Consider the following 14,396-nt stretch of genomic DNA (forward strand, 5'->3'; position numbering starts at 1 on the left):
GATAATAAAACAGCCCTTTCCTGCAGCTGACGTGTGACATAGTACACCGTAAACGTAATCATGACCTGTTTTTGTAGTGTTTTGATAGCCTGTACTAAGAGATCTGTGTAATATCTCAGTTGTTTGTCCTACATAGCAATTAGATTGCATAAGACAATTGTCTCCTGAGCTATGAACAAGCAAACTCTTGAGCAATAAAATTATTTTCGTCTGTGTATAGCTATCCAAATTTGAGCTGCAAGTCTTTGACCTTTAACATCCAGGGAATCTTTCCAATCCACAAAAGTTTCTTTATAGCAGAAAAAGGTTTTTTAGATTTTTAAAATGTTCTTCACACTAAGTTTAAAAAAAGATTTCGGATGAATGGTTCTCTTTTGGAAACTTTATTTTTAAGTGTTTAAACTATTTAAATAAGGTTTAGATTGGAAGGATTTGACGTTATACCAAATTTCAGCCAGTTTCTAGCGACTAGCCCTCATTCAACGGTTTTATCAGCTTCCCTTTTCCAGTCCAGCAGAGTCCAAAGATCATCTACTGTTTGTTTCCGTCTGTCCGTGGATGTGCTATACTGTAAAATCCAATCACTAACCCTGTCCTTAGGCCACAACTGCAGCCGCTGGCTCCACCCAGCCCTGGAAACCTCTTCCTGACATCAGGTTACACCCTTAACTTTCACCTGTACTCTAAGTAAGGGGCCTCGTTTGAAGTTGCATTATGGGAACTGTAGTGACGTTCTGCATGTCCTTTTCCGCGCATGTTTATGGGGTGGTGGTTTAGTCTGAAACACTGCTGATTCTCAAGGGATCCTGGATGGCAGACATGTGGCTCAGGTATGACACCTTCAGCTGGTGCACTCTTCTTATTTAATATATGTTTAATGAGCTTAAAAGTGGGAATGTTAGTCTTCTGAAGTTTTCCGCTCCAGTTTTCCACGTTTTTTCACTCTCAAAGTGTTACATATTAACATTAGCTAGAGGCACTTGCACCTGTGATAAAGTACTTAGTTTAAAAAAAAATACTGAACTTACTGAACATTATAAGTTGAGTATGTGACAAATAGCACATAACATACCTGTATCAGTATAAACGTAGAGAGGAATGTATTTAAGCATTTGTCAAAAGTGAAGTGATGAGGTCAGAGTTTTAAGGAGCGTGTTTAAGGGTGTGTGATCTTTCTTGTTGACTCTTGAGTATAGATGGTGAAGGATCGAGGGTTTTCCTCATGTTGAGGGGAATCTGGTCACTAGACCGCCATTTACCGCCAACGTTAGTAATGGTCAATGAACTTTCCTTGTCAATGTGGCACACGAGTCACACCGATAGATTATTACAGATAGAGATGTTAGAGCTATAAAACAAAGATGAACAGGAACTTAATGTAAAAAAACTGCTATGGTAAAAACCTGTTGGTTGGGTAAACCTAAGCTACTTTGCTATGAAATTACATGTGATTTCATGGAAAGTTTATGTAATAGTTGTTTTTTATGTTTACATGTAAGTATGTTGCCTGGTCATTTATGTAGAAATCGGCATTCTCAGAGGTCTAATGGTGACCCATTAGATTTGTTTTCTTGTATTGACATAATTTTTGTTGTTAGATATGTGTTTTATGCTATTTTGTTATTTCATGTATATAGCATTATTTCATTATTTTTAGCAGTATTTCAAATGTAACACTCTGTTCATCATAGTGTTTTTCATGATTTCTAGAAAAGCCTTTTTGAACTTACAGTAGCATCATTGTATCATTATGGTGGTTATTATATTTCAAAATGTTAGGGAAATTATTTTATCTTAATTCTGTTGATTTATTAACATACCATAAATTATACAGTCACCGCAATACCTTTCATCACTTTCAGCAATGCATGAAACATCATCACTTCATGTTCTGGCAACCACAGCTTCAAGATATACAATAAAATATAATAATGATAATAATAATAAATATAACATACCATGCATTTGAAAAATGGACAGTCTTCTGAGAATTTACATTTGAAAGGATGTTATATGTTGCTTAGAAATAAATGATTTCACGTTAAATGTTTCATTTTTGATACGTTATTATTTTAATGGCCGATGACGATGTGTTGACTTTTGAGCAATCCTGGTTGTTTTATGGATGGGTAATCATAATATTAGATTAGATAAAGTGAGATGAAAATACGTGAGTGTGGTCTGATGTTCAGAGTTACAAGCGACCATATACAACACTTTTCACTAATTTCTAATCGGGAGAGAACTCATTTTAGATACAAAATAACCTTTTTAGATACAGTATTTTTTATGTATTTATTTTTATTTTGACATGTAGACAAAATATAATCATCTGGCCTCTAACAGCAATTGCAATGATTATTTATCCTTATTTAAGATCAAGCTGAATGTGTCTGTGTTATTTGAGCAGACGCTAACGGCACTGAAAACGGCTGTCAGGTGAATAATCTGTGAGATCAGGAAGCACAGCTTCATGTGTATGGAGAAGGCCTATATGTGTAAATACATGCACCTCTCATCAATAGCACAGGCTGATAAGACCAGAGCTGTAAAATACACTGAACTCTGCCAGTTTATCATTAACCACAGCTAGACACTAACAGAAAAAATATCATAATGCATTATGATCAGACTCTATCCAACCTGCAGTTTGTCTAATTTCAAAGCTTTGTAGGAAGAGCTGTAACAAACTGGCTACAACATCCCTAATTCATCTGTAAGACTAATGAACCTATAGAAAACTAATAGACTGTTATAAGTCAAACGTGTAAATATGGTCACATGATATTTTCAGGGGATTTTTCTTTTTACTTAAATGAGGGTTTTTATCATGTAAACCACACCATATGCCAACCATTAATTACAAATAATTGAATTTAATGATTTGTAATATCTGCCCTCCCAAAAAATGATGGCCATTATGAATCAAATACACAAAAATCAAAGATAATTACACAATAGATCGGATACAGTCCTCATGATTATACAGCTCTTTAATTCAGAAGATTTGAAAATTATTTATGTGTGAAGTTTTGTAGTTTTCTTCATATTTATTTTTTTATTATTATTTACTTATATATAGGTTTCTTACAGTGTGTTTTCATGGTTGGTTTCTGTTTATCAGTGTGATGATGTGATCAGAGAAACATGGGCTCCCTGCTGTCTGCGTGTAGAATTAACGTAGAGAAAAAGAAAGTAGAAGGTAACATACTGTAACTAAGTACACTGAACACACAGTTTGAAGCCTGCTTAGAAATAATGTTCCAGTTTGTTTTCTTGATTTTCAATTTTGATTTTATTTACATTTTCTAGTCTGTATTTCTTTTTTCTAGTGGTGTTTATTTATGTGGTGTTTTTCTATTTTATTTCCTCAGAGGAGAGGCATTTGCGAGCTAATGACAGGGAATACAACCTGTCATTTATGTACGCTGTGAGTAGGAAAATACTCATTTATTTTTTAGTCAAAAATTTTTTTGGAGCATATTGTGAGGTTTTTTTTTTTCTTCTCTCAATGTGTGTCCTTACAGAACAATGCCATCAAGACCTCCAAGTACAACGTCTTCACCTTCCTCCCTCTCAATCTGTTTGAGCAGTTTCAAAGACTGGCCAATGCTTACTTTGTCTTTCTTCTCATCTTACAGGTATCTTAAACCCACCTTAAATAGATTATCACATTCTTACAGCAATTTAAATTGTTGCTCAGAAATTACAAATCATATACAAATTTTATAAAGTGAGAAGACTTCTAACAGGCTTCACCATGTTTGTGTTGCACAGCTGATTCCTCAGATCTCGTCTCTGTCCTGGTTCACTACTGTAGTTCCTCTGCTGCTGGTGCTGTCTATAACTCTAGCCAAAGATCTCTCTGATGACATTGTGAGTCCACTTCCTGTCTATGTCCAATACAGACAATAACATGTTTGACTGTCCATTCTTATGGTCTGTCTGTTGTCTTGTGTTTCCATGTCCATCCTACAACACAGACCAGACACAAGAATGACAAACATGTGAACAACAGAAAAGTAGAAGTGCTCATTAATGGAGAGTAAGTGTCTGACTCTATATGATGCTACTTTACGTGTAATTTTTTTTTTTTAACCAAATGCATTTTACTAAATGAATTTTCGCTAAATAAAAGGTCATGGTCTCAAACAGGTTGAAGAGTGAAAAATGGATGAATGTACAAGTGGGTGACATTGTCAAGCTGGAAAACAATGAGTTTGTTACAGTAAGTCTATTGTATTGAAATTATTACTCTCTACTCCACTGCATGACACCCCCCTCCCCCCAATAAAAAAATAAAAAAATAAACTAAATCTAAAAAATATTAACTAAAACTAAAAGGATTAAATACTGTAACTGAAATAAAACAACAACAAACATTAAATGAAAAACTTGAAATATTAATTTATAAAGTTTAAACAAATTAGAAATGTTGCTTTGGCATCTAACAAGTTTAAAGCAACTGTGTGCAAGATTTACAGTTAAATAACAGTTTTGCTCACCAAACTTACCAAAAGTCTGTTCTGTAAAAGTTTGTTTGGTGAAAGGGAAATTCTGCAAAAAGTGTGGATTGCTTTTGTGGCAGAAACAAATGCAATCTGCTGTAATTACAACAGTGGTATAGTCTATTCACTCACTTAACTGTAGGGTCACAAAAATACATAGGCTACAATTGTTTTAGTTGAATTACTAAATTTTGTAAATTAAAACCGAAATAAAAATAAATAAAATCTACATAGTGTCACGAGGATGCGGGGATGAACTCAAGCGCAGACAGGATGCACCACACACAAGGTTTATTACTGACAAAAAGGGAAAACAAAACCCACAAGGGGGAAAACAACGACTAGGGAAAAGACAAACACTTAACAAGACTCTGACTAGACTGAATACCCACAGTAAAACAAAAAGACTCCTCACTCTGATTATCACACAACAGCAATACAATCCACAGGTTTGACAATGTGCAACAATGAACCACCCCAGACAGCGAACACAAGGGGATTGAAATAGGGAGACTAATGATAACATAACAGGTGACACAGGTAAAGCAATAATGACAAAACGAGGATAACAAGGGGGCGGGGCAAGGGAACGAGACAACACAAGCACATGACCCAAAGACAAGGCCATCTGCTTGCACACAAAACACGTGTCTGTCATGATCCTGCCTCAAGACTAGAGAAAAATCAAGGACAAGAGGGCAGAATCATGACACATAGAATAAAAAAATGAATAAAAATTACTAAAGCAAAATTCTGAAACTAAAATTAAAACATATTTATAAATATTATAATATATAAATAATTCTTAAATAAAATTGCCGGAAATCTGCTGTAAGAAGAAAAAAAAACTTTTTGCATAAATACTACTACTACTACTAATAAATAAATAAATATCAACAACTGGATTCTAACTGTTATTTTACAGGAAGTCATTATAACTTAGAAACTAACTTCTCTCTCTTTTTTCCCTTTGCTCTAGGCTGATCTGTTGTTACTCTCTAGCAGTGAACCTCTCAACCTCATCTATATTGAGACGGCTGAGCTGGACGGGTTAGTAACTGAGCATGTGGGTGTAAACATGAACCTGTTCATCTGTTGTTATTGTGTTCCAGAGCCATTGTCTGTCTCTCTTTTCCTGTCTGTCACAGTGAGACCAACCTGAAGGTGAAGCAGGCTCTGACACTCACAGGAGACCTGGGCAATGACATCCAGAAACTAGCAGCATTCAATGGTGAGGGACAGATGCACATAATGTACCTGCAAAGAATCTGCACTATATCAGGTTGCCAGGGCATTCCTAAGTGGTTTCTAAGGTGTTCTGAGTGGTTGCTAGGGTATAACTAAGAGTGAATTGTACAAAAGCATCCCTGCTGTGTAGAACCCTTATTAAATACACTATATCAATACTGTATATCTCAGGTGAGGTGCGCTGTGAGCCTCCAAACAACCGTTTGGATAAGTTCACAGGAACTCTGACGGTGAGAGGAGAGACGTTTGCGCTGGATAATGAGAGGATTCTGCTCAGAGGATGTACCCTCAGAAACACAGAGTGGTGCTTCGGGCTGGTGGTGTTTGGAGGTGCAAAACCATAAACTAAAAATGGGTGTATGAAGGCTATATTTAAGTTGTATATATTTAAAAGCTCTGTCCAAATCCGGTTAGGTCCTGACACGAAGCTCATGCAGAACTCGGGCAAATCCATCTTCAAGAGAACCAGCATTGATCATCTCATGAATTTCCTGGTGATGTTTGTAAGTAGATGTGTGTAATTATGTTCATAAAAATGCTTGAGTGACAAAATATTTAATTTCACATCCTTTGCATTTGTTTGTTAGATTTTTGGTTTTCTGGCCTTCTTGTGCACCATCTTGTCCATTGGGAATGGCATTTGGGAATACAAGGAAGGGAATTCCTTCATTACCTTTCTCCCCAGGGCTGATGGGGCGAATGCATCTCTCTCAGCATTTCTCACCTTCTGGTCCTACGTCATCATCCTCAACACCGTAGTTCCCATCTCTCTCTATGTCAGGTCAGAACTTATATTAACTTAAATTACAATTATATGGTTATTACATTTATTTTCAATACCTGGAGTTAGTTCACCCCACAATGAAAATTCTGCCATTATTTACTCACCATCATATCATTCCAAACCTGTATGACTTAATTTCTTCTGTTGAACATAAAAGATATTCTGAAGAATGTTTAGGTTCCCATCGATTTCTACTAGAGGGACAACAATGAATTGGAAAATGATGGGAACCAAAACTGTTTGGTTACCAACATTCTCAAAATTATATACATTTTAATTTTGGGGTAAACTATCCCTTTAAAAAACATGTCAGCAGATGTCATGTACTCCATTGTAATGACATACAGTGTAGCCAAAACTGAGATGTCTGAGACTTCATAAAAATCAGTTCTTTCTTTCTTTAAAATATTTGTGCTCATTAATTTTTAATTAAATTTACACAATGTAAAACAAAATAAGTTATGATGCAAAATGAAGAAGAGATATTTAAGAACAACCAAATACTAAAAAAAATGCTGAAATATCATGTTTTTTAAAAAAATATATATATAATTATGCTGATATTATAATTTGTAATAAAAGAAAATGGTATAAAATTAGCTAGTGCACTTTTTTGCTCTCTTAATAGTGTTGAGATCCTTCGTCTGGGGAACAGCTATTTTATTGACTGGGATTGTAAAATGTACCACGTCAAGAGTAACACACCAGCCCAGGCCAGGACGACCACTCTCAATGAAGAGCTGGGTCAGATCAAATATATCTTTTCTGATAAGACGGGAACTTTAACCCAGAACATCATGACCTTTAACAGGTGCTCCATCAATGGAAAATCATATGGTAAGAGCTCAAAGAGTTGTCACATATTCAACAATTTCAACTAAAGTGTAGAATTGAACTGTTTTGATGTTCCTCAGGTGAGGTTGTGGATTTTGCCGGGCAGAGGGTTGAAGTCACTGAGGTTAGTGGTCAAAACATTGATGATATATAACTTAAAAGCTATAGGGAAGTCCAGGGTTGGTGTCACCAAGAATATGTCAAAGTCAGAGTCTCTATGATAAGTCAAAAACTGTATTACACAAATGCATGTTTTCGCTAGAAGTGGTTTTGTATGTTGAACTTTAACAGTAGTAATGTTTGCTTTTTTCCCTCAATATTCAGTACTTCTCACAAATATTCACTGAAGTAGAAAAAAAGTGATTCTAGTCTCCCTTAGGAATTAAAAACATCTCTTTTCCTTACTCATTCTTCCTCATTTATAGAAGACAGAGAAGATCGATTTCTCCTGGAACTCTCTTGCCGACCCAAAGTTTTGTTTCCATGACCACAAGCTGGTGGAAGCAGTAAAGTCTGGCTCTCCAGAGGTCCGGGCCTTCTTCCGTCTGCTGGCGCTCTGCCACACTGTCATGGCTGAGGAAAAAACAGAAGGTGTGTGCCATCTAGTGCATGCTCTACAACACAGTTATTCACAATGGATTCCAAACTTCTTTATACTGTATACAGTTTACAATAATTCAACCAAATCAGTCGGCAGTACAGACACCAGAATGAAGTATTCATTACACCACTGATCAAAAGTTTATTTATTTATACATTTATTCAATGAAAAATACAGTAATTATGTAAAATGTTATTGCAATTTAAAATAAATGTTTTTTTCTTTCTATTTTGATATGGTTTAAAATGTAATTTATTAAAATTATTTATTCTAATTATTATTAGAAATATTTTATAAAACTATATGTCTTTACTGTGACCATTAAAACCATTACTTTCTTAAAAAAAAAAATCTTACTGACCCTTAAAATGTTGACCTTAGTGTATCTGTGTTAGTATAGGGTAAAAATGCATTGAAGCATCTGAAATGAAAATCATATTCATCAATTATGGAATTTAATGATCAATTATAATCATTACAATAACACACAATATTTTTTTTAACTATTAATTTTCAGAAATCAGCCATATTTTTTTCTTCAATATATTTTGGTTTCTCCACAGGAGAGCTATTTTACCAGGCTCAGTCTCCAGACGAGGGGGCTCTGGTCACTGCAGCAAGGAATTTCGGCTTTGTATTTCGTTCTCGTACCCCAGAGACTATCTCTCTGGTGGAGATGGGAGTTCCCACCACCTATGAGCTACTGGCAGTGCTGGACTTCAACAACGTCCGCAAGAGGATGTCTGTTATTGGTGAGAGCATGATGTGCTACCCTTCAAAAAATAAGCAGGAAGACATTCAGAAATACAACAATACAAATATAAGTAAATGTGTGTTTCTTCAGTTCGTAATCCAGAGGGCAAGCTGACACTCTACTGTAAGGGAGCTGACACAATTATTTTCGAGAGGCTGCATCCGTTGTCCTCTAAACTCATGGAGGTCACCACAGAACACCTTAATGTGAGTTACATTTGTGTTTCCATAACATTGTGTGAGAGTGCGAGTTACTCATGTCTGACCAACATAAACCCAGGAATATGCTGGAGAGGGTCTGAGGACTCTGGCTTTGGCTTATAAAGACTTAGATGAAGACAAGTTTGAAGAATGGAAAGAGCGCCACCATGAGGCCAGCACCTCGCTGGAGGACCGTGAGGCAAAACTTGATGCAATTTATGAAGAGATCGAGAAAGATTTGCTGGTAAAGTCACCATCTCACAGAATGCTGAAGTTCTGCTAAAGTGTTTGTTCCTCTAGATGTTCCTCTTTCAATGTACAGTACAACCCTAATTCCAGAAAAGTTGGGACATTTTGTAAAATGCAGTAAAATTAAGAATCAGCAATTTGTTAATTCTCTTTTATTAAACTGAATAAACAAAATGTTCCAACTTTTCTGGAATTGGGGTTTTAAGTCAGTGGGATTTATCTTATTTCTGAGTATCTATTCTTATGCAAAGTTTGTTTATGTGTGCAATCAGCTCCTTGGTGCTTCAGCAGTTGAGGATAAACTTCAAGACGGCGTGCCTCAGACCATTGAGCAGCTCGCCAAAGCTGACATCAAAATCTGGGTGTTGACTGGAGATAAACAGGGTAAGTTGAGTTTTTAATGGCTGCTTAGCCCTCTCAAAAGAGACCAACCTGCTGGTTTATGCTGGTTTGGTGCTGGTCTAATTGATGTTTTCACTACTGTTCATTCATACCATTGCAATGTCCCACAGAGACGGCTGAGAACATTGGTTATTCTTGTAATATGCTGCGAGAGGAAATGAAAGAGATCTTTATAGTGGCCAGCAACACAGCAGAGGAAGTGCGAGAAGAGCTTGTGTGAGTTTCATCTGTCTCTCCTAAACCATTTCAAATGGATCACGTTTGAAATTAATACATCCATCCTCTATGTTCAGGAATGCCAGGAAAAAGATGTCACCGGAATCAGGAGATGAGCCACCCATTGAGAAGAGCAGATTTCTGGGCAAAAAATCTCAGGTGGTGGAAGACGAGAAGGTCAATGGAGAGTACGGACTGGTTATTAATGGCCACAGTCTGGTAAGAGAAATCTAACAATCTGATCCATTTCCCATCTTCAATAATACAGTTAATTCATTGAAAATTGGTTTTAATTCTTGTATCTCCCAATATTCTGTGCTCAGGCATTTGCTCTGCAGAAGGACATGCAGTTGGAGCTCTTGAGGACCGCATGTATGTGCCAAGCGGTCATCTGTTGCAGGGTCACCCCTCTCCAGAAAGCTCAAGTGGTGGAACTTGTCAAGAAGCACAAGAAAGCTGTGACTTTAGCTATTGGAGATGGAGCCAATGACGTCAGCATGATCAAAAGTGAGTGTTTCTCAGAAGGAGAGAGGGCATGATTCAGATTATATGTACTCTTAAGAAATCATGGGTCAGTGTCAAACTGGGAGCTTTACAATAAAAAGTGTAGTGTGCTAATAACACTTACCAAACTTGTCTGTTTAAAAATATATCCAATCTTTCAACTCCTCATGACCTCTATAGCTGCACACATTGGCGTTGGCATTAGTGGGCAGGAGGGCATGCAGGCGGTTCTCTCCAGTGACTTCTCCTTCGCTCAGTTCCGTTACCTCCAGCGCCTCCTGTTGGTCCACGGCCGCTGGTCCTATCTGCGCATGTGCAAGTTTCTGCGCTACTTTTTTTACAAGAACTTCACCTTCACCTTCGTCCACTTCTGGTACGCCTTCTTCTGCGGCTTCTCTGCACAGGTGAGATGGATTTTTTTTTTTTTTTTATATCATATCACATGAAATTGGTTTACAGTTTAGTGGTGGACCAGGTGGGTTAATCAGATGACGTTTTGTCATTTTGAGAAAACTGCTGAAATGTACACTCAACCTACCGTTATCCCCACCCCCATTTTTATTTGAATATTTTAAGAGTTTAAGTCATTTCAATTCAAAAATGATGTGTGCTATATTTGATATCATGACATTATTATACACAGTACAGTCTAAGTGAAAATTTCTTAATACCTTAAATTTTCTGCTCTCTCCATAGACTGTGTATGATGAGTGGTTCATTACCCTCTACAACCTGATATATGCAGCTTTACCTGTTATTGGCCTCAGTCTCTTTGATCAAGTATGTCATATATCAATATACCACACCCCTGGATTAGCATTCAGCATCACTGAACTAAGTTCATTCATGAACATATGTGCATGTGCAGGATGTAAATGACCGCTGGAGTTTCCAGTACCCCCAGCTGTACGCTCCGGGTCAGCTGAACCAGTATTTCAGTAAGATGGCCTTCGCGAGGATCCTGCTGCACAGCTGCTACAGCTCACTCATCCTCTTCTTCGTCCCTTGGGCAGCCATGTGTGACACCGTCAGAGATGATGGCAAAGACATCGCAGATTATCAATCCTTTGCCCTGCTAGCGCAGACCTGCCTGCTCATTGTCGTCAGCGTGCAGGTAAACTCTAATTCAACAGTACACACACACACACACACACACACACACACACACACACACACACACACACACACTCACACACACACACACACACACACACACACAAACAAACAAACAAAATGCACAACAGTCACTAAGAATAACCATATTTACATCAAATACTCAAAGAAATTGTAATCTCTATACTTTACATTTTAGCAATGCATTGGTTCAGTCAGCTCATATTGAACACATACTGAATAGTGACCCCAAAATTATTGTACATTTTTGTAAACCTAAAAAAAATTTGTTTTATTTTTATTGTGGCTTAAGAGTCCATTTTTGAGATCTCTGTACTGTATACTGTAACGTTCAAAAGTTTGGGGTCTATAAGATTTTTTAATGTTTTTGAAAGAAATCTCTGTTGTTCACCAAGGCTGCATTTATTTGATGAAAAGCAAAAGCAAAAACCTGTAAAAGTGTGAAATGTTATTACAACTTAAATGAGTTGTTTTCTATTTTAATATACTTTAAAATTTAATTTATTCCTGTGATGCAAAGCTAAATTTCCAGCATCATTACTCCAGTCCTTCAGTGTCACGTGATCCTTCAGAAATCATTCTAATATGTCTAAGAAACATTTTTCTTGTTATTATCAATGTTGAAATCAGTTGTGCTAGTTTATATTTTTGTGAAACCCAACCATGATAGATTTTTGTAAATTGAATTAAAATTTAAAGAACAGCATTTATTTTAAATATATATCTTTTGTAACATTATAATTGTCACTTTTAATCAATTTAATGTGTCCTTGCTGAATAACAGAAGAAAAAAAAATATTAATGACCCCAAAATTTTAAATGGTAGATTACATGCATTCATGCATACAATACAAATGTTTATATGTATTTAAGCTGGGTTTGGACACATACTATTGGACAGCAGTGAGTCAGTTCTTCCTGTGGGGCAGTCTGTCGGTGTATTTTGCCGTCACCTTCACCATGTACAGCAATGGCATGTACTTGATCTTCACATCTTCTTTTCCTTTCATTGGTGAGTGTCCGTCCATCACAACCACATCCACTCATCCTGCTGCTTGTGTTTAAAACAGTTCCAAATGACTCAATCTTTCTCAGGCACTGCAAGAAACTCCCTGAACCAGCCGAACATATGGCTGACCATATTCCTGACCACCATATTGTGCATATTACCTGTGGTGGCAAAACGGTTCCTCTTCATCCAACTCAAGCCCACTATCAACGACAAGGTGGGTTCAAGTTTTGTTACCTCAATTGATTCAAAATGCAATATATCAGTGATGTAGTATTTGAGACAGAATACGAGACCATATTTTCGTGGCTCTTGGTCTTGTCCTTGACTCATTTTGATTCATGCTTGACTCTGACATGACACGACTCTGGTCTTGGTCTTGTAAGAGCTGGTCTGCACTACACTGCTGCAACATATGAACCCAAGAGTCATGAGATTTCAACTTTTTTTTTCAAAAGAATATTGTATGATGGAGTTTGACTGGCATCACAGGCATCTTGTGCTACATGTTTACTACTTATGGTAGTTCTGCTCCAAAACTGCATTCAAACTCTCTCAGGCAATGTGCCAGTTCTCGACAGGATGAAAATTTGAGATCTTCCTCCTTTAATGAGTAGAACGCATGTGTCGAATGAGTCAGAGCTGTGGGATGCAGTGGCACGGCTGCAGCACAGCATCATGCTGAGACATAATGTCAAGGTTATTTCTGAAATCCACAATCAGTGGTGAGCAGGAGTCATTCATAGACAAAATGACTACAGTGTTTAGCCTTATGTTTGTTCCTTCTTCCTGTTTTTTCAATATTAATGATATTCTTTCCTGTCAATATACTATATATATTTTATTCTCGCTCTTCTGCTCTACAGGTGCGCCATAAGGCCAGACAGGCCAAAGCTGTGCCTCCACCAGCACCCCGCAAAGTCCCTCGACGACGAATCAGTACACGACGATCTGGTTATGCCTTCTCTCATGCTCGCGGCTATGGAGACCTTGTCACCTCTGGACGCTTCCTGCGAATTCCAGTTAAGACCAGATCAGCTCTTTTCCCCCACACTGACACGCCGGTGGCTGACAGCACACCTCAGACATATCGAACCATCTACGAGGGGGCTCAGAGTCCCTAAAGGTCCTTATTCTTTTTTTTATATGTATATTCACTTGTGATGACTTCCCATCAAGCTTGATTTCTCCTTTTGGCAATGGTAATATTTAAATAATAAAAGAGAGATATTCTTAGAGGGGCTTGAAATATTTCACATAGGAGTAAGTGAGATTGTGAAGTGAAGCTGTGAAGCTTTGAATCACCGTGAAGCTGGTTTTGGCTGTGATTAGTGGCTGAATGTAAAACTTGAGTGGTTTCTTAATGTTGTATTAACAACACCTACAGTATGTACACAAAAACACTTGACAATAAATCACCCATATGGTTCTCATGTATAAAGACCAGGGGACATAATAAATATGTTTTTTTGTTTGTTTGTTTTTTAGGATATTGTATGTTTCTTGAATATTGAATGTTTGAAATGGCAACCAAAATGCTTTGATATGACATCCTTCTTTATCATGTTTTGTACAAAGTTGCAAATGTGCCTTGATTAGTGATAAGTACAATAAACTTAAAAACTACAAAAACTTTATGCATTTTTTTTGTATTTGTCTAATTTCTATATGTATCATCAATCAGATTAAATCTATTTTATTAGTATTTGTGGTAATACATGTTCAGCACTCAGCTCAATGCATTTGTGGAACAAACCATTTTAATCAAATAATTAATCAATTTCATCAGTATATGTATCCACTTTATATTAAGTGTCTTTAACTACTATGTAATAACATTTAAATGAATCATTTGATATAATGTACTTATTGTGTACATTGCAAATTTTTACAGTACATTGTACTTATATAAAAAAAACATGTAATTACATCTTCATTTCTGTAGTTGTATCT

The 14,396-nt window shown here is 36.7% G+C and overlaps 1 protein-coding gene across 1 annotated transcript; it reads left to right on the forward strand.

Moving 5' to 3' along the window:
• Positions 1 to 698: 698 nt before the first annotated feature.
• Positions 699 to 14,080, forward strand: LOC109060801 (phospholipid-transporting ATPase ID-like). Its single transcript, XM_042764840.1, has 28 exons — positions 699 to 830; positions 3,125 to 3,202; positions 3,375 to 3,430; positions 3,528 to 3,641; positions 3,778 to 3,876; positions 3,984 to 4,045; positions 4,156 to 4,228; positions 5,488 to 5,558; positions 5,657 to 5,739; positions 5,928 to 6,086; positions 6,171 to 6,259; positions 6,344 to 6,537; positions 7,169 to 7,377; positions 7,455 to 7,498; positions 7,800 to 7,965; positions 8,539 to 8,727; positions 8,820 to 8,935; positions 9,009 to 9,173; positions 9,451 to 9,562; positions 9,691 to 9,796; positions 9,874 to 10,015; positions 10,120 to 10,303; positions 10,481 to 10,704; positions 10,997 to 11,080; positions 11,169 to 11,414; positions 12,308 to 12,446; positions 12,530 to 12,660; positions 13,310 to 14,080. The coding sequence occupies exons 2-28, from the start codon at positions 3,148 to 3,150 to the stop codon at positions 13,565 to 13,567; spliced, it is 3,570 nt and encodes a 1,189-aa protein (XP_042620774.1). The 5' UTR covers positions 699 to 830; positions 3,125 to 3,147; the 3' UTR covers positions 13,568 to 14,080.
• The last annotated feature ends 316 nt before the right edge of the window (positions 14,081 to 14,396 follow it).

The sequence above is a fragment of the Cyprinus carpio genome, chromosome A10 (assembly GCF_018340385.1).
Source record: "Cyprinus carpio isolate SPL01 chromosome A10, ASM1834038v1, whole genome shotgun sequence".
NCBI lineage: Eukaryota > Metazoa > Chordata > Actinopteri > Cypriniformes > Cyprinidae > Cyprinus > Cyprinus carpio.